Consider the following 22,879-nt stretch of genomic DNA (forward strand, 5'->3'; position numbering starts at 1 on the left):
CGAACAAAAAAAAAACAAGTCTAAAGCTATTTTGGTGTTGACGTCTGGATCTTAAATCAAGCATCAGTGAGGGTGAACCAGAGAACAGACAGACTAAACTCTCTTCAAAGGCAATAATGTACACATGCCAACACAAGAGGGCAGTGTTGCACTTGAATTCCCTCACACAGCTACTGAAAGAGCTCAGATTATGTGCATTTTGTAGTACTTGCTCACATATGGATGTTTTTATTGGACTTTATTATTTTTAACCCACAAATATGTATTGTGATCCACAAATATTTCACAATCCACTAATATGTATTTTTTACATTAGTGTAAAATCATATCCACAAAAATACAGACATTGCACATTTGTCCAGTCACAAATTGATAGGAGAAATTTCCAAAGCCGATTACGGGTTATGTTACATTTGTGACTTCCTTTCTACACTTGTTTGCAATTTGGCCAATGTGTACAAATCTGTACAAAAAAAGCCACAAATAACTCACTACAATACAATATATGTTTGCATTTCTGTGAAATTCCATCCCATGAGTTGACAGTATTCCCTCCAACTAGCATCTTCCTCATCTGTACAAGACAATAAGGAGGACTGGTTTCAACCATCAGGTTAAAGATAAAGTGAAGAAACTTTATTTAACTCAACACTCGTGAGCCAGGATCAGGTTCATTCGTGTCATCTCCAGCTATGTTTGCTGTTCGTTTTGCTAACTTTGTGTTGCCTGTGGTAAGTTAGTTGTGTAACGTTAGCTCACATGAAATTATTTAGTTCAAGTCGAGAGATTTTATGGATTTCACAATAATTGGTAAATAACCCACCCATTGTGAGGCTTTATGTAGTAAAAGTGCTTTCCAAATGTTTGATATCCCTTTATGTTCAGGTTTACTTTTATTAACAGATGACTCTGATATAACACTCAGTTTACAACAGAAAATTATAATGGCAGCATCCAAAAGACCATTTTGAAAGGTTGATTTGATAGTTCATAATAGCTAAGTTTTAGGCTACCTCATTCCCACACCTTATCTAAGATGTTGCTTGTTGCTAAATGTAGTATGTTGATTGGTCAGGAATGTGACATAATCTCGCAGGATTTGTTGTTGTTAAACGGGATTTGTGGCTCATCGCATGGACATTGCTAGCCTGATGTTCTGTGCCCGAGTTTAGCTAAGTCAATAACCAAGCATAACTGCCTCCTCTGACTTGGAAAGTGGTTGCATATCCAACAAGTCACAAAAAGTCACGTAAACATATATTGTTTTAACACTTCTGTAAGTTTTAAGGTTAAAACAAACAGTTTTTTAGGTCTTTCGGAGTCTGATTCCATGAGCCCATAGAAAAATGCTTCAGTTTCATGCTGGAAAGTTTAGTAAATGCAAACAAAGCAAAGGGTATTAACAGAAAAACTGGTACAGTTGTGTGTTAAATATGACTACTAAAATAATTGATGTTAAACAAACAATGTTTCACACAAATTTCTGAACACAAACGTCTTTTTAACACTTTTTTAAAGTTATATGATTTAAGGATACAAATTATTTGTGTGTGATGGTCAATATTTATCTATTACTTTGCAGCCATGTCAGTTGGTGACATCAATTAATATACAGTAAAAGTCATAAAACACAATTCAACTCAGACAGATCCAAATCCTGGTCCAGTTAGACAGTTTAACAACATTAAAGACTGAATACAGACTGATAAACACAGAATATTGACTGTTGAATTCTTGCTGCGTCAGCCATGTTTTTAGTATGAACAAAAAGTCTTAATTTACATGGCAAAATGTCATGGAAAATTAGTCCTTGTATGTATGGTAGACAAGAACTGGACAGCTTTGTAACTGATGAATTTGGATGTCTATCTGAAGTCTGATGAGTAGTTTGAACTAAAAGTGATGACAGATGGTGATAAATCATGATGAAGACAGGCCAGGGTAATCATCAGCCTTCTTGAAGACTCAGTGGACTTTACTTCCTCCAGTGATTCGACTTGCCACTTAGGTTAAAGCGGTCTTTTAACAATAAATATTAAAACGTGTCCCGGTAGGAAACAGTTGTATCCAGGGTAGGTTTTAAAAAAGAAAGAGCATTTCCATACTTCTGTTTTTGCCCTCCTTGTCACCCATTCCACCACCAGGCCCCTGTGGTTCAGGTAGGCAAATGTAAATGACTGACATGTGTTGGATTCCATATTCAGACAGCAGAGCGTCGTCTCTGTCCAAATACGTGTCTTTGAAGACCAGTGGTACTATAACAGACACGCAGAGGAACACACACAAACACACAGAGAAAGAGTCAAAACCAGGAACTAACATTCTCCAAAAGAAATCTCAAAGTTGTAATTTAATTCCCACCTAAACCTAAAACTAGCTTACATTGCCAACTATCTAATCGCAAAACGGAATTTGGGTTTAACCTAAACGTGATTGTTAGCTGATGATCTAGGCATTATGTGGGACCCACAGTAATGTTGGCCATGTTACTGGAGGGACTTTGGGCAATGTATGGGGTCCTTAGGGTTAGGCAAATGGAGGACACACACACGTCATTTAAAAGACGTAAGCGGCCTACTGTAGTAGCCATTTTGTTCTGCTGATGTGCTTGTATTGGAGGTCAGATTTCCCAGTTGAAATTTCCAACCGTGAAAAAGTGATCTTTAACATCAAGTATACACACAATTGAAACCTCAGCAGTGCCCTTGGTGTTAATTAAGTAGATTTAAATGAAAACGAGTCATAAATAGTTGTCATTAATGGTGTTCCTGTCTAGCCACATTGGTTGGTAATCTGCAAAAGTCAGTAAATGTTGTATATTTCCACGTTTTAGCATTTTATAGCACTTTTAATGTGTTCCTGAATAACTTTTAGTATTTAGTTAAACACAGGCAAAATAGCCTACTTTAAGTTGCCTTTAAGGCTAGCGTTTACAACATGCACTTCAGTGGGTACTGCTATTGTTGTGTGACGTAAGACAGTTAACTCTTCATGAAGTCGGGGTAGATGGATTTGCTCCCAGTTCATAAGTAGGAACTCTGACTTTTGAGTGGCGTTTCATTGTACTTTTTCTAGTTGGGGGTGTCTTGAACGCAGCATTACAGGTGAGCAAAAGTGGTGAGAAGATGTATAAACATGGTGTCACAAATATACAATAAATGTGTAAGACTAGTAGATTATAGGTGATGCAAATGTGAGATTTATTAGTTTTTTGCAAGTTAAATGAGACAGCATGTCATGTTGAACAGTACCTACATGAGGATGACCTAATGAGGAATCGGTAAGTTACAACAGCCACCTGTAGCCTGCTAAAATACCAAATGTTTGCGTGCGCAGAGTATCAGATCAGTGTGTGTTTTCACAGGTACAGTGAATGCAGACATTTTATGTTTCATGCAAGTTCAAAAGGAAACATGAATATTTAAAACATTTATTTTATTTTATACCTATTCATAAGACGTGTTCTTAACAGCCTGCTGTATGTAGCCACAACATTCTCTGTACAGAGCAAAGAGAAGGTAAAGGAATTTATTTTAAAGCAATGCAATGTCCGAGTGTGCAAAGGTTATAACATGCGTTTTCTATTTAAATTATGAACATGTTTAGGTCCCATGTGTAATCCAAAGTGATGCTACCTGACAACCCTGGGAGATTCTCTGCCTGACTTATCTTCTCCTTCAGCTGCCGCACTGTGATGCTCTGAAACTGCTCCTCGGTGTCGCAAAGGCCGATGGTCGTCTCCGTCCCTCCGGACAAACCGACTTTGATGATGACCTTCACAACCATTTCTGTGGAGTTCGTCTATGAGTTTCTGCCAAGGGGGTAAGCCACAGTTGAAACAGTGAAGCCGACCAAAGCCTGCATGGACGCTTATGTAGGCCTGAAAATGACGTCAAAGCCCTGTGACATCTTGTAGTCTCTACAGCTGTTAGAGCCGACTGATCCAGCTGCGATCAGCTGCCGCCATCTTAACGGACGTCGCTTTACGTGACGCTTCGGAGGAAAGGACGTCATTCCTCTAAAAACACATTTCCTCGTTCCTTCTCTCCTGGCTTGATTTCCTTGCGTCTCTCGGTCTCTCCATGCATCCCTTGTGGGCGGGACTAAAGTGCAATTTATACTTCTGCGGGAGGAAAAGACGCAAGTGAGAGAAACGTGGATTCAATTAAGAGACTTGAGAAGCACCCATACAGTCTATGGTTTCTGCCACGATTGTTGACTTCCTGCACTAGAGCAGGTGATCAAGGAGGAAATGGCCTGACTTAAATGCTGAAAATTAAAGGAATACACACCCACCGTTTACTTAAAAGAAAACGTATTTAGCCCTTATCTAGGTAACGTTTACTATAATTCAACTTAACCTATTAATTGTGATTAATTTTTGCCTGCTGTTTTAGTATTTTGCAAATTTAAGTTTCATTATTTAAGTCTCTATTTTTTAATCCTGTTGTTTTTAATGCTCCTACTTCTAGCATCTGTATCATATGTATCAAGTCAATCAAAGTAACTAGTCACTATCGCTGTTTAATAAATTCAGTGGAGTACAACATATAAGTACAATATTTTCTTCTAACTTAAGTATGCAGTAGCTTAAATTATAAAGAAAAGTACCAGGAAATTGTACCCAAGGGTTAGCACTTTTAAGTTTATAAATGCTTGTATTAATATAGTTTAACATAAATGCATGATGCCTATTTGATGATTTACCCAAACACTGTGCATGTACAGTATGTGACTACAATATTGTGTTGTACTTACTGTATATAGAAACAGTGAAACTGTTACACGTATCCATCTGCAATACCAAGCGATACATTTGATCTCAACAAAACACGGCTGATCACAGGCTGTTTATCTGTCACAGCTGATAGCAACACATGATCACTCTGTGATGTCAAAAATTACCTCCGGCTGAACTCAGACAAGAGATCAGAGATCCTAGTAACTGGGTCCCAGCAAATGGCAAAGCAAATACTGCCATCTGTTGGTTGCCTTGTGGATCATATCAGGCCTGAATCTTGGTGTCTGGTTCGACAGTAATTTAAGTTTTGAGCAGCACACCACAAAGCTTGTGCAATCATGTTTTTAGCAGCTTAGAAATATATAAAAAATATCAATGTTAACTTTTAAGGACACTGAGACAGTTTTACACACCTTTATAGTATCACGCCTGGATTACTGCTACACCTGCTAAACCTTTTACTTGCTTGACCCAAAAATCTATTGATTGACTGTCCAGAACTCAGCTGCTTTTAACCAGAACAAAGAAATATGATCACATCAACTTTGTTTTACCTTCATTACACTGGCTCCCAGTATGTTTTAGAATTGACTTAAAAGTTTTATTGACCACTTTTAAAGCTCTTCATGGCCTCTCTCCCTGTTACATCTCTGACTTTTTAGTCCCATACACAACGGCACGTACCTTGAGATCCTTGGGTCTGTTGTCTGTTCCAGAGTCTCGACTGAAATCTAAAGGGGACAGAGCGTTTGCAGTCAGGGCCCCAAGGCTCTGGAACAGCCTACCCGAGGAAATCAGGTCAGTGAATGAATCATGAGAAACATTAAAATCAATATTCCAATTGAAATCTGGCTTAAAATTTTCCAATTTGTACTAGAACCAATAATTCTAATGGTTGCGAAATTTGGAGGTCAAAACTTAATAATAAATTTGACAAATGGGACAAAACAATATAGATCAGGTCAGATAGAATCTTTCCATACCGAGTTCTGTAAGAGCATCCTGCAGGTGCAGAGAAATCACCAAATAACCTGTGCAGAGCAGAGCCTCTTACTTAAAATCCAGAAGAGATCAATTAAATTTTACAATCACTTAAAATCAGTTAACCCTCAGACATACCATCACAAAACCCTAACATACCAGGAACTCAAAACAGAGAAGAGTCCCCTCAGTCAGCTGGTCCTGAGGCTCCCCAACAGCCTCAGGACAGCAACACCAACTCAAGCAGACCAAACCAAATTATCAACAAGCAAAAAGAAAAACATATTGAATACTGGAAAGAAACGACCAAAACACAAAGTAAATTACAATGTTATCTGACCCTAAAAACAGAATTCACACTGGCAAATTACCTGAGCACAATAAAATGTCCTAAACTAAGAAAAATGTCCAGACTGAGTGAACACAGCCTGGCCATAGAAAAGGGTCGCCACAGACAGAGCTGGCTACCACAAGAGGAGAGACTCTGCTCCCAGTGTGACACAGGACAGGTAGAGACAGAACTGCACTTTCTAACCTCATGCCATAAATATAAAACATTTCCCAAATATACCCGAATTCAAATTCATATCAGACACACAGAAAGTCCCCTATTTACAGGGAGAAATGCCCAAATAATTACTGCAAAATATGTCTCCTTATGCCATGAAGTGAGGACAACCAGTGGAAACTCTAAATACTAAGTACTAAATAATAGTACAAATTTTCAAATTATTATTTTGATTGTTTGACATTTTAGTAATTGTTTTGTTTTTACATTTGATACTGATTTCTTTTTATTATTTTTTTAATCAATTAATTTAAAAAAAGTTTGTCAATTAATATACACACATACGTTTACAGTATTATCTATTTATTTTATTTTTAATATAATATTACAATAACACACATGTTACTGTTTCATTTATTTATTTTAATTTTTAATATATTATTAAACACACAATTACTGTTTCATTTATTTTATTGAAAGTTTTAATATATTTTTCTTTTTTACACACACACACACACATGCTTCCTGTTTTATTTATTTTATTTAAAATTTTAATACATTAAAATTTTTCTAACACAAACACGCTTTAATTACTTGTTTAATCAAATGTATGGGGTTGATTGTTCTTATGTAGTTTGTATGATGCTTTGGCAATATTATTGTAACACATTCATGCCAATAAAGCTAATTTGAATTCATTTGAAATGAGTCCTTGAACTCTTTAAAGTCCCTTCTTAAAACATACTTTTATAGACGAGACTTTCCTTATTTTAGTTAATCTTAATTATGTATTTTTCTTTCAACTACATTTTAATTTCATAACTTTCTTACTGTTTTTACCATGTATCTTATTTTGTTTGTTGTGTTTTATTTTCTTTGCTCCTGTGAAAGCACTTTGTAACATTGTCATTGAAAAGTGCTCTATACAGATTATTACATTATTACATCAACAGCCAACAGTGTCAAAGGATACTTTCAGTGAGTAATATTTAAAAAGCATAAACATAACAAAATACTAGATACTGAAGTGACAAAAAACACCCATCATTTAAATGTACAGATATTATCCTTATTATTTCGTCACCTCCATATTTTGTTCCCGCCCTTTGCAGCATTTCGTTTCGCTCCAGAACTTGCAGTATTTTCTCTCTTTGTCACAGTTTTTTTGGTCTCCAGTTTGCGGCTACTGTCTGCGGTCACAACATGCTGCATTTTCTCCTTTTCTCTCTTTGATTTTGTGCATAGGTTTTGTGAATAGTTACACCCAGTATGTGCATTCATGCTTAATTTACTCCCGTGTGCTGTCAAGTATGGATGTGAAGATGAAGAATAGCCATTGGAGGACACATAATTTGCCTTTACATCAGAATCAAGTATATTTGCACCGACACCTGCCTCTCTGCTCTGTTTAAAACCCATTCCTTCTACCTCCCTTTTGTTTTTCACAGCTTTAGGTTCTGCAGGGTTGACACTATTTGTTGTAATGCTACTATCAGTTACACTTTGCAGCTTTGCAAAACTTGACTTCTGTATTTGCAAACCTGGTTGGTAAATGTTTCCATCTGCTACAGGGTCTGTTTGAAGCAACACCCCTTTGCGTGGCCGCACACTCGTGGGTCTCTGTTTTAATTGATTTCCCAGTCCAACTGGACAGTCTGTCGGTTTCTCTAAAACCACATCACAATTCAAGTGATTCACGTTTTCTCCTCCATTTAAGTCTTCATCCTTCGGTTGATGATAACTTGGCTTTCTTCTCTCTGCTTTGTCATGACTTCCTTCAGCCTCAGCTTCTGAATGTCTGTTATCTTTAAATATAAAAAGGTTAAAAAGTTATTACGAATGAACACAAACAGCAGAAGTGTGCAGACCTAGGCCACACATATTGATAACAATCAAAATGGAAATTACATGTTTTTACTACAAACTAAACTTAAATTTCTAAACACATTTCCCCGAGCTCGTCTGTATGGATGCTGAAGATCATGAATACACCTTCAAGTAGTCAGCAAGTGGGTTGGAAGTACTGGTTAATCTACCATCATTTGAGTGTCTTCATGATGCTTTATCTCTATGATGTTTCTTGGGAAATACATCTTAAGCTTAAGAAGGTAAATTTTTGGACCAACTTAAACTTAAGATGCTTTTGGGAAAAGAGGCCCTGTTCTGTTGTCCATCTTCATTATGAGCAATCGATAAAATGCCTTTTAGTTAAAAAAAATTTAAATACATAAGTTTAAATAAATCATAACAGAGCAGAAGAAAAATCAATAAACTAAGAAGTAATACTGTACATTTGCAAACCTACCCTTCCTGTACATGAGGAGGTAAGCTGTAGAAGACCTCAAAGATTTGTCTCCAGACCCAAATAGTGGCTGTTTGACCTGCAGAATTGAAAATATATCACAGTGAAAAGTGTTAAACTTCATGTTGTTGAACCTTAAACTGTGTGAGAATTTCTGAAACTGGACTACATATCAAAAAATTAGCCTCCTTACCCCTGCAACGATGTCATCATTGAAGTGATACCACTCCTTATTTTCAAAAGATTTGATCTGTGCAGTATAATGACCTCCTATTAGATTACCAAAGTGGTTAACTAAAGCGTAGAGGTCATATTTGCAATTCTGAAGAAAGGGAGGTAGAATAAAGTCACCAGATTTAAGGAACGTTAAATAAAAAAAAATGCTGCAAAAATAAATAAATATATAAAAACATACCTCCATGTGTAAAGTTTGGGGGACATCCACTTTGCAGTGAAGCTTGACGTAACACCTGTATTTGTAGTCAAAACTGAATCTCTGCAGCAGGAGGGTCAAAATCCTTGGATTTTGTGTTATCTCACATCCCTGAACCACATGATGAAAACAACAGCATGAACAAAACAGTCACAAAGTCACCCATCACACTCAAGTTTTTTCAGCGTAGTTCAATGGGGGACCAACATAGTTTTCTGGGTGCGGCAGAGATGCAGGCATAAAATGTTTTCTTTGTTGACTATTTTATTTTTGTGTCTATAATTTAATTTGTTTCATTTAGGAATGTAGCTTAATGTAGAAGTCAGTTTCTCATCATTAAGTAAGAGCTAACTATGGCCCTTTCGCAGCTTGTGTAACACTCATTTGGCAAAAGATGACTCAAAAATGACAGTAGCTGCTTAATTTATAGTAGAAATAAATTACTTCTGTCCATTTCAAAAGATTTGTGTTTGAGACACAATTGTAACATTTACTGATATTTCCAAATTATTGACCATTATTAGATGTTACAAGGTTAATACGAATCATTTATTGGGATTTGGGAACCTTGTATATACATTATTAAGTACTTTGAAAAATTATGTTAAGCGTTTGCAAACTATAAAAATGGAAAACCTGATGAAAACAAATACTCACAAAGTCTGCATCTTGCTTTGTATTACACCGAGTGCAGTACATCTTGTTATCCCCACAGACTTTTTCTCCCTTAAAGAATGCCTTCAACCCTTTCTCCTGTAAACATAGTATTTTCATTTGTTTCTTATGTATTTCCAAAAAATTTGTCACTTTTATTTTTGTCAAAGGAAAGCATAGTACCACACTGTAAGTTTGATGACACGAATTGTCCACTGCAAGTGGCAGAAACCAAAAAGAGCTCCTGGAATCGTGTGTGTCTTTGCACCTGAGGCACGTGGTCTTGTGACTCACCTCCCCCTTGAATATCTAAACATGAAAGGTACAATATTAAGTGATTTTCAATATGTCCTGTGCAGTGTTGGACAAGTTACTTTCAAAATGTAATACATTATAGATTACTAGTTACTGTCATTTGAGAGTAATTAGTTATATTACCATATTACTGTCCCTGAATTGTAATGCTTTACACTAGTTTTGCGTTACCTTGAGTTACTTTAACTGCTGTTTGATGGGATATTGGATATTGGATATTCTGATATTATTCTGGGCCTGCATAGGTGGGTTCTAGTGATGTTCACAGGTAAATCCGCTTATCGGGTGGATCTTTGTCATAAAAATTAACCTTCTGATTAATAGCGGGGGGGGTGGATGGGTGAAAGAAGATTAAGTAACGCGCTGTGCGCATTTCCACACGAGGTACAGCAGCATAACATCACTGATTATTTGAATCTCCCGACACTCCGACAGGATTGGTCAGGATGAACTGACAGCAGCCTCTCTAATCATGATAGTAATGCACAAACACATAGCTTATAGAAATCTATTTACGCATGATCCATCACGGGAGCTACTGTCTTGTTAAGAGGAGCTCAGCTCCCCCATAGTTTGCACCTTGCCTATAGTCTCAACCATCGGATTCCGTCAACAAGAAATAACGTTACTCTTTTACTCATGGATTTTTTTTTCTGGTGCTGAAATGTTTCTCGGTGTTTGTCAATTATTAAAAAATATAACACCACTTAATTTAGGGGTAAAATGCGTTGTAACACACCTTACTGAGATAGTAATGGCTATAATATTACCAGTTTTTTAAATCAAGTTTTTTTAGTAACGCATTATATTATTGCGTTACAGCAAAAAGCAATACATTACTGTAATTGTGTTACTTTTGTAACGCGTTACTCCCAACACTGGTCTTGTGTAAGATGTCTGTGAAGACTGTCAGTCATACGGCTCATAGTTGGATAAGCCATTTGTAGCCTGGTAGTTAAAGTTCAAAGGAATATTCCACAAAAAATCTATTATTTTTATTATTAAATACACATTAAATACTTCCAACAGGGTTATCCAAATCTCTAATCTGTTGATCCTAGTCAGTGGTCAAATTAGTACATTTACTCAAGTACTGAATTTATGTACAAATTTGAGGTATCTGTACTCGGATATTTGGATAATTCCTTTGACACTTTATACTTCTACTAAACTACATTTCACTTTTCAAATTTAAAATATGATGCATGTCATTTAATGGTTTAATCTTCTCAAATGAGAGGACTTTTCCTCTTTTTCAGTTACCGTAATGCTGAATATATATAAGTTTGGATTGTTGGTCAGAAGAAACAAACCATGTGAAGGTGTCACATTGAGCTCTGGTTAATAATGAGGGGCATGTTTCATTATTTTTCTTACATTTTACAAACCAACCATTTAATGCTGCTCAAGAAACTAAAAAGCACATGAATCCATACTGAAAAATATAATATGATATTTAAAATTTAGAGTAAGATTAAAATGCTGCTAAAATCTTAATCTAGTGATATAGTAGACAATATAGTGTGTTATTGGTACTTTTATTTAAGTAATAATAAATAAATGAATACTTCCTCCATCACTGATCCTACTGCTCAGTATTTTCCAAACAATCGTTGCTCTGCTAATAAATCAATAAATAGTTCCTACAGACCTTCAGAATTGTAAAAAGGCAGCAGCAACAATATTTGGAACATACTGATCAACAACAGGGAAGTAGATTATGCAGCAGGAGTGGTTTGGCAAGATTTTATGGATGATATAATGTGACTCTGGGTCAAAATGTGAATGTGCTGTGAATCCAAATTGATGACAGCTGATATTCTCTGCAAATGAGCAAGACACAAACCTGTCAAAGCCACCTTTCAAATCCTACAGTAAGTGTGTATTTGATACTAAAATTTAAATCTGTATATTTTTCAATCCAAGTTTGAATGTATCAGCCAGAGTCCATGTCTGTTGGCAACATTGGAACCACAAAAAATGTGCATGTCTAAGTAGAAATATCCCAATTAGACATGTAAAATACAGTAAAATACTTTAGGGGTTCTTTAATGGCTTGTTTTATGACTGTGTATTGTGCTTTATACTGATTGTATTGTTGGTTTAAAGTGTGGACAAAGTGTGGACACATATGATTTCATTACAACTTTAATTTCAGGTCTTCATCAAGTCATCCCCTCTACACTACAAGAACCAAGTGCTGACATCCAGTCTCCGCTGGATCATTGCGCAGTATACAGTAGGTTATGTGTCTTGTCTTAATTAAACTCAGCCAAGCGTCAAGTTAGCAAGTTAATGTCTGCTTGTTTGTCTACCAGATCTCTACTATCTCTCTAATTTTCTGTTAATCATCTCTAATTATCTAATTATCAGTGTCATTTACACTGACACTGATTAATGTGCACTGTCCCCTATAAATAAAAACTTTAACTGGTCTCTACCTTGGATGCGTCTGGACTGGTCCGCCATAGGATCTTCTCAAAATATTCAGCAGCATCACGTTGCTCATATACTGAAAGGAGTCCGTGGACAGAGATAATATCTTTAGTAACATATATATGCAGCTTCCCTGTACCAGGCTCAAGGGTCTGCAGGAACACACAAACACCTACAGCAGCGGCGTGATGTCTCAAATCCAAGCTTACCGTTTGTGATCTCCAGTTTTTTTATAACTTGATGTGTTTTGGCCATTTTTTTCTGTAAATCGGCAAACAGTTCCCCCAGGTAAGGGTCAATGATTGTTGAATCTTTACTGCAGCATCTGTGACACAGTGAGTAGTAGTATATGTGACTTCATTAACATGTAATTAACCAGTGAAGCAAAGTCAAATTGTGAACCGAACTCAAATTGTTTAATCTGATTTAGAACAATGCTCTGCTCATGTGAACAGCACTGATTTCATCCATTTTATAATTCTTTTTCACAGATCTGTCTTAAAGGAATAGCTTGACATTTTGGGGAAATACGCTACTGTAAATATAAAGCTGGATCAGCTGGTTAGCTTAGCTTTGCATAAAAGACTTGAAACACTAAAACAGCTAGCCTGGCTTTGTCTGAAGTAAAGAAAATCAGCCCACAAGCACTTCTAAAGTTCACAAATTCACACAAACAATATTTTGTTTGTTTAATCCATAAGTAAACCAAAGAGTAAACCGACTGATGTTTTACAGAGGGTTATGCACCAGGCGGTTTCTTGGCTGGGACCAGTAGCTTCCTGGACCCACTATAACACCACATGTTGTTTTTTCATCTTGCTTTTGTTGATTAGTGAGCTTTAGTAGTGGTGGTGTATTTTGTTACATATGGAAAGGGTTAGGCTAGAAGTACTCGGCAAGAAACCGAATAGTTATTTTCCTAAATGTTACTGCTACTTTAATTCTGTAAAGAGCAAAAGAAGCCACTTGCCACCTTTTTCATTTGATCTGACTTCACGAAAATATAAAGACAACCAAAATACAGCTGGTGATACGAACCCTTTCACAGCCTCCCGGAAGTCTTCGGTCATGAAAAGCACCTGAAGAATGCTGTTTAAATAGCATGTAAGACCTGGACTTTTCAAGCCATGGTAATCTAAAGACACAACAGGGACATATGACACATAACTGCCAAATAATCATAAACCCAGAAATGTTTGAGCAGCATGCTTCAGTAGCTTCATGTCACGTCACTTACCTGAGATGGTGAGGCGGTCTAACTTCTCTCTGAACATTTCCACAAGGCCATGATTCATACTGATGTCTTTCGAATGAGAGTGTTGACATTACATTACTAAAGTGTTGTTTTGTATGGATTGAGCCTGTGGAAGCACATTAGATACAGCAGAGGTTAAGGGACAGCAAGCAGGTTTACATGTTATGAAGACAAATTCACAGCCACAGTTTGGTATTTTTTTTAAATGTGGCCTTATTTTACACTCACTGCTTATAAACTATCAGTTCAATCATTAACAAAACAGTAGAACAACGCTGAATGGTAAAAACAGCCAGAAGGAATGGCATGAAGGGGGTATCACGAATAGAAAGGCAATTGAAGGAGTGTACAGAAGCCTACTTTCAAAACCTTTCATTAAGTGAAATTACAGTTCACCAAACACATGAAAAATTATCTCGTTGCTGTTGTGTTTGGGTGTTATGGAAACCCACGCAGCCTCTCGATCCTCCATTACCCAGCACCCCCAAAACAGGTTTTAGAAAATGACAAAGGGAAGCTACAATAACACAATAACGAACCTAATATAAAGTGGTAGACACACACATACTCTATCCTAACTCATAAGGTCCGATAAGACACGATGGCTTTTAGTTTGGGTGTAAAATGGGAGGGTGAAACACGAGAATAAGCGACTCACCGTGCAGCATGTCTGGTTATCTGACTTTCACTTTCTACACCAGCGAGAGGTTGAAGGAGGAAGATACCGCGACAGCGAGAGGACGGAAACAAACACAAAGCCCCCGGACTCACAGCTGAAACTAGAGACAACTTTAGCTAAATCTCTGAGAATTGGATTAGAGCTAAATAATCCTCCAAAGTTGTGTAGTGTCATGTGTGGCTGAAGTGTTTCTTGGTGGCGCAAGAATAAATGAAAGGCTTTAAAAAAATACAGAGACAAACTGCGCCACCGAGGTAAGACATCAAGTTCACTTCTTGTAAATCTGCTCTGCCAGTTTAAAGACTGAGGGTGATTTGTACTCTTCACTGTGTGTAATAATCTCTGCTCTAAATTATACTGAACAGGCTGTTGAGAGATAGGCTATTCTTATCAAGCTTACACTCTCTGAAAGTTAACTACTTGAATTATTACATAGGCTATTCATTGGTTTAAACTGTATTGAAGTGTAGTCCTGTATTTTATTTCGTGGTTAAGAGTCACACTGTCTTTGTCAATCTCTTCATTATTATGTTTAATAGTTTACAAATAAGTGTGCAAAATGAACATGTTTTTCAAAACATTCAATTTGCACACCCATATGTTAACTTATCCGTTTAACAAGGTTTGTTTCATAGTGTTTTACAGTAAATACTACATGTACTTGGAAATTCCTGGCAGTTCAGTGTGTCACTTGTAATTATATCAGCTATGCTGATAAGGGCTTCTTAGCTGTGATGTTTGTCTTGTCAACAATATGTCTCCAGTACTTCTGGTCATGTTTTCAAGAAATTATGCTTCTTTTAACTCCACAACTTGCCTAACAATCGTCAAAGTTTTTAAATTGTATTCAAAGTACTCCAGCGATAGTTACCTGTGCAACAATGAGTTAATTTAAATCCCACTAGTTAGTAATTATAGTGTCAGACCTTCTTCCACTTTCTTCCACCTAGGAGAATCAAAATGAGCATTCAGGGACAGGAACAGGTGGAGAAGAAATACGACCCCCTAGATACGACCCTGAAGTTTGTCAAAGGGAGGGACGACTTGGATCCAGTGTGTAAGATACATTTCCTGTCTCACTGAGCATGTAGACAGAAAAGTGCAACAAATAAGGATGTGGTTTTCATTTTATCACTGACATGCATGACTACAGATGATCAAAATTTTGCTTCCTCTTTAAAGTGAGTGTTAGTGTCTGTTTCATTTTCTTCATGAGCTGTTTTTTTATTGTAATTCACTGTTACACAACACACCCCCATTCCTTCTCTATTTCTGACAATTGCATTAATAGTAATTCACCACATACTGTAGCTAACTTTGGCTTACTTTTACGTTGTGTGACTCAGCCACAGACGACGGCAGTCTCAGAGCAGAGATGTCCTGCGGCCACGCTGTCACTCCTGACTCTCTAACACTGTGGTGTCGCAGCCAACTGGATGAGGTATCTCATGTCTGTGTGTATGTAGATTTAAATTAAAGCAGTATGATAAAACTTGGAAGGAAACACTGACTATGCAAAGACAGTTAGTAGCATCTATCATCTGTGACACCAGTCAGACAAAGACAACAAAACTGGTGTAAAATCATGTTTACTTTTATTGTTTCACTGACAAGACTTAGCACTGAGCACAGAAACCTCCAGATCAGGCTTAGACTATCATCTGCAACTAGATTTCTTCCGTGCTGACCCTGCCACCTACTGGGAAGTGCAAAACATGTAACTCTGAAACAAGGATCTGAATATTTAAGTGTAGTTTTGCTGTAAACAAAATGTTAAAGAAATGAAATGGGGTAATCTTTACAACCTACCTAAAAAAAAAAGTCTGCAACATGGACATTTTATAAAAACACAATTGAAATTATAGGACGAGAATATTAGAAAGTTCAAGTGACAAACTTTGTTCATTTTCAGCTAAGAAAAATGTATTGAGAGCCCTGCAGTGTTGCTGATGGACCATAATTGTTATTGGTGACATGCCTGTTTTCTGTCCAGCACTTATAATTTGTGAACATGCTTCTGTTTTCCCTCTCTCCCTACAGAATCAAGAATGGTTGACTGCCTGTAGAAATCCAGCAGAAAGTCTCAACCTGTTTTATAAAATCCTAAACTGGTTCTTGTCTTTGTTGTTTAAAGGGTCATTTTAAATTCAGATGCCCTGCACTGGTGGAGGATACCAAACAGTGCAATAAACTGTGGTCGTACAGAGAGGTGCGCAGACTGGCTGATTTGTCTGTAGAGGAAATGCATCACTTTGAAGAGACCATTGCCCGCCTGGCTGCTGCAGAATACTGTGAATTTCAGCCAGTAAGTGGTCCAAATATGTTTTCTGAAATATTGTGTGTTCTCTGTTCCAGTATTTACCTGCATGTTTTCCATGTCAGTGTCCACAGTGCAAAACAAGTGTGGAGAGGAAGGATCTCTCCAACCTTTGTGTCCAGTGCACCATATGCACAGCTGATCAGAAGAAGGCCTACCAGTTCTGCTGGCAGTGTCAGAAGGAATGGAAAGGTCAAGGCCCTCGATCTGACCGCTGCGACAATGACGGCTGCTGCAACAGGGACCTGCAAATTCTGCACACATGTAAGACCATCAGTTTGCCCGAGGTGAAGGGGGTCACCGACTGCCCCTCTGTCCGAGCCTGTCCTACATGCGGCATGAAGGTGGAGCATAGTCAACAATACTGCAAAAATATCAACTGCCCTCGCTGCCACGTGGAGTTTTGTTTTGTCTGCCTGAAAGCAAAGCGTGAATGTTCCACGACCAGTTCACCATATGAAATCTGTCCTAGTGGTGTGGCTCCTAGACAGACCTCTATACCTGTGTGGCAGAGAAAATGAAAAAATAAGACTTTTATTATTAAAGACTAAAGGTATTCGTATTATAGTACCCTGTAAACTCTTAGCAATTGTTGATGTGTGACAAACACACATGCTGTAACTCCATCTGAGATATAACATCTTTTTTACTTGTGGCCCTACTCTGCCTCCTTCTGGCTGGACTTTAAGTTGCACATGACACCGTCTGATTACTGTGAATGACTATCACTCTGTACTAAGCTGCTTATAATGTTAGATAAATTCGATGTCTACAAAATTAATCTTCTCGAAGAAAGTTGATTTAGATTTTGACTTCTGAAAATGTCATTCAATAGATACACACTTTTGTATAATGGCTTTTTATTTAGGGGGGTGGTGGGGGTGGGTGGTGGTTAGGGTTAGGAAATTTACCTGGCAAAATGCAAGAAGAAAGAAGAAAATGTGACAAATAGCTATTATCAAAATAAAATTAATGTTTGTTAGTTTCTATTTTAAGGGTATACACATTCGTAAATTGGTAAATATAGGCTACATAGATATAAACACTCTTCTGTCATCGCCCCCGATTCAAAACAAACAGTTATCCTCAGTAATCTGTGGTCTCTGTTATCTATCGACTCATCGTCTTTTACAGATTCCCTGTAAAAGATAGAAATTTCTATCACATTTCATATTTCTTCACCTGTAAGTTGCAGTACAGGGTTTGTACTCGTCTCAGAGACTTGAGGGCTGACCTTATCTAAAATCCACTCCAGGCATTCAGCAGCATCACACTGTTAATAAACTGCAGAACCATACATCCAGTTTACTAATTCCACCAATCTACCAACTGCTCTTTACTTTTTGATGATCTTCTGTTAATTACTGTCGATTTTACCATTTTTAATCCGAGATGTTTCTGTTCCACATGTTGTTTTCTTCAAGTCTTCAAATGTTTCTTAGCTGCAGATTGATTTGTAATTCGGGCTACATTTTCACCTCACCTACTAAAAATAAGTGAAATCCTCTTCCATGTCTGCCTTTGTCTTCTCATCTTGAAGAGGAACACGCTCTTCCATCACAGAAGTTTCTTCTAACTTGTTCATGTTTTCGTGTGTGATGCTGAAATGGATAGTGTCTTGATTACAGTTGTCTTTGCATCTCTGCTTATTATTTCACACAGTTACACAGATTTTGTCTGTTCAGTTTTAAATGATGTGTCCTGTTCCTTTTACTGATATGCTGTCGTTACAGTGTTATCTATTTTATCCTCAATACACATTTTATGACTCTAAACTTCTTTGCTTATTACCCAGCAAAAAAACTTAGTCTGAACTGTCTTCAAACCTTAAATCACTTGTGTTCCACCTAGTGGTGAATGATTTTATATCTGTAGGAATAGCCTGCTGTTGTCCTGAAAATATGCTATATAGATAATCAAATCTATTTAAAAATCTGTCAGCAAACACAGCTAAAATCTATATCACATTGTTTTACATTAAGCAAATGACATTTGAATGGGTTACCACAGCCTATTTATTGCTGTTTTGCAGTATAAGACAAAATTAGAGATGTATAGTGAGTGCTGACAAAGAATGGAGGCCATAACACTAGTTTTACTTTCGTTTGTGTCACAGTCTGCCTAGTGACATGATGATGTTTACAGAAAAGAAAGAGAAGAGGCTCCGCCAAAAAGTTTGATTGGACCTGGAGACCTATGATCTAACACTTTGATAATCTCAAAATGATGGGTTAAAATGATCTGGAAAGAGTTCCCAGGGATATCTCTTGTTTTTCATTGTTTGTTTGTTTCTTTTTAATACCGAAGACAACTCCTCAGTATCAGTGCTCTTGTCAGTAAATATTTGTGTATTGAAAATAATTCACTATGTCACTATGCGATGTGCCAATAAAGGTTGAGATGGGAAATCAAAAAAATATATCGAGGGACTTTCTGTATTTCCAGTAGCTACTCAACTTACGCTTTATGGTGACCGCGGCCAAACCGAAAGTCAAAAACAAAAGATAGTCAAAATCAGAAAGAAAGTCAATGCTCTGATCGTCTCTGCGGGAAATAGGGGTTTTCCTTCTCTATTTCTGACAATTGCATTAATAGTAATTCACCACATACTGTAGCTAACTTTGGCTTACTTTTACGTTGTGTGACTCAGCCTCAGACGACGGCAGTCTCAGAGCAGAGATGTCCTGCGGCCACGCTGTCACTCCTGACTCTCTAACACTGTGGTGTCGCAGCCAACTGGATGAGGTATCTCATGTCTGTGTGTATGTAGATTTAAATTAAAGCAGTATGATAAAACTTGGAAGGAAACACTGACTATGCAAAGACAGTTAGTAGCATCTATCATCTGTGACACCAGTCAGACAAAGACAACAAAACTGGTGTAAAATCATGTTTACTTTTATTGTTTCACTGACAAGACTTAGCACTGAGCACAGAAACCTCCAGATCAGGCTTAGACTATCATCTGCAACTAGATTTCTTCCGTGCTGACCCTGCCACCTACTGGGAAGTGCAAAACATGTAACTCTGAAACAAGGATCTGAATATTTAAGTGTAGTTTTGCTGTAAACAAAATGTTAAAGAAATGAAATGGGGTAATCTTTACAACCTACCTAAAAAAAAAGTCTGCAACATGGACATTTTATAAAAACACAATTGAAATTATAGGACGAGAATATTAGAAAGTTCAAGTGACAAACTTTGTTCATTTTCAGCTAAGAAAAATGTATTGAGAGCCCTGCAGTGTTGCTGATGGACCATAATTGTTATTGGTGACATGCCTGTTTTCTGTCCAGCACTTATAATTTGTGAACATGCTTCTGTTTTCCCTCTCTCCCTACAGAATCAAGAATGGTTGACTGCCTGTAGAAATCCAGCAGAAAGTCTCAACCTGTTTTATAAAATCCTAAACTGGTTCTTGTCTTTGTTGTTTAAAGGGTCATTTTAAATTCAGATGCCCTGCACTGGTGGAGGATACCAAACAGTGCAATAAACTGTGGTCGTACAGAGAGGTGCGCAGACTGGCTGATTTGTCTGTAGAGGAAATGCATCACTTTGAAGAGACCATTGCCCGCCTGGCTGCTGCAGAATACTGTGAATTTCAGCCAGTAAGTGGTCCAAATATGTTTTCTGAAATATTGTGTGTTCTCTGTTCCAGTATTTACCTGCATGTTTTCCATGTCAGTGTCCACAGTGCAAAACAAGTGTGGAGAGGAAGGATCTCTCCAACCTGTGTGTCCAGTGCACCATATGCACAGCTGATCAGAAGAAGGCCTACCAGTTCTGCTGGCAGTGTCAGAAGGAATGGAAAGGTCAAGGCCCTCGATCTGACCGCTGCGACAATGACGGCTGCTGCAACAGGGACCTGCAAATTCTGCACACATGTAAGACCATCAGTTTGCCCGAGGTGAAGGGGGTCACCGACTGCCCCTCTGTCCGAGCCTGTCCTACATGCGGCATGAAGGTGGAGCATAGTCAACAATACTGCAAAAATATCAACTGCCCTCGCTGCCACGTGGAGTTTTGTTTTGTCTGCCTGAAAGCAAAGCGTGAATGTTCCACGACCAGTTCACCATATGAAATCTGTCCTAGTGGTGTGGCTCCTAGACAGACCTCTATACCTGTGTGGCAGAGAAAATGAAAAAATAAGACTTTTATTATTAAAGACTAAAGGTATTCGTATTATAGTACCCTGTAAACTCTTAGCAATTGTTGATGTGTGACAAACACACATGCTGTAACTCCATCTGAGATATAACATCTTTTTTACTTGTGGCCCTACTCTGCCTCCTTCTGGCTGGACTTTAAGTTGCACATGACACCGTCTGATTACTGTGAATGACTATCACTCTGTACTAAGCTGCTTATAATGTTAGATAAATTCGATGTCTACAAAATTAATCTTCTCGAAGAAAGTTGATTTAGATTTTGACTTCTGAAAATGTCATTCAATAGATACACACTTTTGTATAATGGCTTTTTATTTAGGGGGGTGGTGGGGGTGGGTGGTGGTTAGGGTTAGGAAATTTACCTGGCAAAATGCAAGAAGAAAGAAGAAAATGTGACAAATAGCTATTATCAAAAATAAAATTAATGTTTGTTAGTTTCTATTTTAAGGGTATACACATTCGTAAATTGGTAAATATAGGCTACATAGATATAAACACTCTTCTGTCATCGCCCCCGATTCAAAACAAACAGTTATCCTCAGTAATCTGTGGTCTCTGTTATCTATCGACTCATCGTCTTTTACAGATTCCCTGTAAAAGATAGAAATTTCTATCACATTTCATATTTCTTCACCTGTAAGTTGCAGTACAGGGTTTGTACTCGTCTCAGAGACTTGAGGGCTGACCTTATCTAAAATCCACTCCAGGCATTCAGCAGCATCACACTGTTAATAAACTGCAGAACCATACATCCAGTTTACTAATTCCACCAATCTACCAACTGCTCTTTACTTTTTGATGATCTTCTGTTAATTACTGTCGATTTTACCATTTTTAATCCGAGATGTTTCTGTTCCACATGTTGTTTTCTTCAAGTCTTCAAATGTTTCTTAGCTGCAGATTGATTTGTAATTCGGGCTACATTTTCACCTCACCTACTAAAAATAAGTGAAATCCTCTTCCATGTCTGCCTTTGTCTTCTCATCTTGAAGAGGAACACGCTCTTCCATCACAGAAGTTTCTTCTAACTTGTTCATGTTTTCGTGTGTGATGCTGAAATGGATAGTGTCTTGATTACAGTTGTCTTTGCATCTCTGCTTATTATTTCACACAGTTACACAGATTTTGTCTGTTCAGTTTTAAATGATGTGTCCTGTTCCTTTTACTGATATGCTGTCGTTACAGTGTTATCTATTTTATCCTCAATACACATTTTATGACTCTAAACTTCTTTGCTTATTACCCAGCAAAAAAACTTAGTCTGAACTGTCTTCAAACCTTAAATCACTTGTGTTCCACCTAGTGGTGAATGATTTTATATCTGTAGGAATAGCCTGCTGTTGTCCTGAAAATATGCTATATAGATAATCAAATCTATTTAAAAATCTGTCAGCAAACACAGCTAAAATCTATATCACATTGTTTTACATTAAGCAAATGACATTTGAATGGGTTACCACAGCCTATTTATTGCTGTTTTGCAGTATAAGACAAAATTAGAGATGTATAGTGAGTGCTGACAAGGAATGGAGGCCATAACACTAGTTTTACTTTCGTTTGTGTCACAGTCTGCCTAGTGACATGATGATGTTTACAGAAAAGAAAGAGAAGAGGCTCCGCCAAAAAGTTTGATTGGACCTGGAGACCTATGATCTAACACTTTGATAATCTCAAAATGATGGGTTAAAATGATCTGGAAAGAGTTCCCAGGGATATCTCTTGTTTTTCATTGTTTGTTTGTTTCTTTTTAATACCGAAGACAACTCCTCAGTATCAGTGCTCTTGTCAGTAAATATTTGTGTATTGAAAATAATTCACTATGTCACTATGCGATGTGCCAATAAAGGTTGAGATGGGAAATCAAAAAAATATATCGAGGGACTTTCTGTATTTCCAGTAGCTACTCAACTTAAGCTTTATGGTGACCGCGGCCAAACCGAAAGTCAAAAACAAAAGATAGTCAAAATCAGAAAGAAAGTCAATGCTCTGATCGTCTCTGCGGGAAATAGGGGTTTTCAACGATGGGTGGAAAACACCTGAGAACTCGCAAACTCTAAACAAATAAGCAATGCCCTTATGCCGCCCAGTG

At 37.4% G+C, this 22,879-nt stretch overlaps 2 protein-coding genes and 1 long non-coding RNA gene across 8 annotated transcripts; 1 reads left to right on the plus strand and 2 right to left on the minus strand.

Annotated features, from left to right (window-relative positions):
- Positions 1 to 221: 221 nt before the first annotated feature.
- Positions 222 to 5,072, minus strand: LOC119882093. 2 transcript variants are annotated; one of them, XR_005440459.1, is made up of 3 exons: positions 4,759 to 5,072; positions 3,636 to 4,123; positions 222 to 2,255 (listed from the first exon to the last, which is right to left on the minus strand). It is a non-coding gene; the product is annotated as an uncharacterized LOC119882093 (long non-coding RNA). The 2 variants fall into 2 exon arrangements; XR_005440458.1 differs by lacking the exon at positions 4,759 to 5,072 and having other exon boundaries at positions 3,636 to 4,348.
- A 1,735-nt stretch (positions 5,073 to 6,807) lies between these two features.
- Positions 6,808 to 14,395, minus strand: LOC119882091 (ubiquitin carboxyl-terminal hydrolase 47-like). Of its 4 annotated transcripts, none has more exons than XM_038692107.1 (11): positions 14,284 to 14,395; positions 13,608 to 13,731; positions 13,409 to 13,505; positions 12,580 to 12,695; positions 12,376 to 12,446; positions 9,803 to 9,928; positions 9,623 to 9,718; positions 8,948 to 9,076; positions 8,726 to 8,782; positions 8,536 to 8,611; positions 6,808 to 8,035 (listed from the first exon to the last, which is right to left on the minus strand). In XM_038692107.1, the coding sequence occupies exons 2-11, from the start codon at positions 13,663 to 13,665 to the stop codon at positions 7,311 to 7,313; spliced, it is 1,551 nt and encodes a 516-aa protein (XP_038548035.1). In that variant the 5' UTR covers positions 13,666 to 13,731; positions 14,284 to 14,395; the 3' UTR covers positions 6,808 to 7,310. The 4 variants fall into 4 exon arrangements, with proteins under 4 accessions (XP_038548035.1, XP_038548034.1, XP_038548036.1 ...); XM_038692106.1 differs by having other exon boundaries at positions 8,726 to 8,854; XM_038692108.1 differs by lacking the exon at positions 9,803 to 9,928 and having other exon boundaries at positions 8,726 to 8,854.
- LOC119882092 (E3 ubiquitin-protein ligase RNF19B-like) lies at positions 14,358 to 22,659 on the plus strand. 2 transcript variants are annotated; one of them, XM_038692112.1, is made up of 5 exons: positions 14,358 to 14,558; positions 15,255 to 15,361; positions 19,272 to 19,366; positions 20,059 to 20,229; positions 20,307 to 22,659. In XM_038692112.1, exons 1-5 carry the CDS (start codon positions 14,515 to 14,517, stop codon positions 20,760 to 20,762), a joined length of 873 nt encoding a protein of 290 aa, XP_038548040.1. In that variant the 5' UTR covers positions 14,358 to 14,514; the 3' UTR covers positions 20,763 to 22,659. The 2 variants fall into 2 exon arrangements, with proteins under 2 accessions (XP_038548040.1, XP_038548038.1); XM_038692110.1 differs by lacking the exons at positions 19,272 to 19,366; positions 20,059 to 20,229; positions 20,307 to 22,659 and adding exons at positions 15,651 to 15,745; positions 16,439 to 16,609; positions 16,687 to 19,038.
- The last annotated feature ends 220 nt before the right edge of the window (positions 22,660 to 22,879 follow it).

Source organism: Micropterus salmoides, unplaced genomic scaffold (assembly GCF_014851395.1).
Source record: "Micropterus salmoides isolate LMB-PRFRI ecotype aquatic unplaced genomic scaffold, ASM1485139v1 Ms_hic_scaffold_2894, whole genome shotgun sequence".
Lineage (NCBI taxonomy): Eukaryota > Metazoa > Chordata > Actinopteri > Centrarchiformes > Centrarchidae > Micropterus > Micropterus salmoides.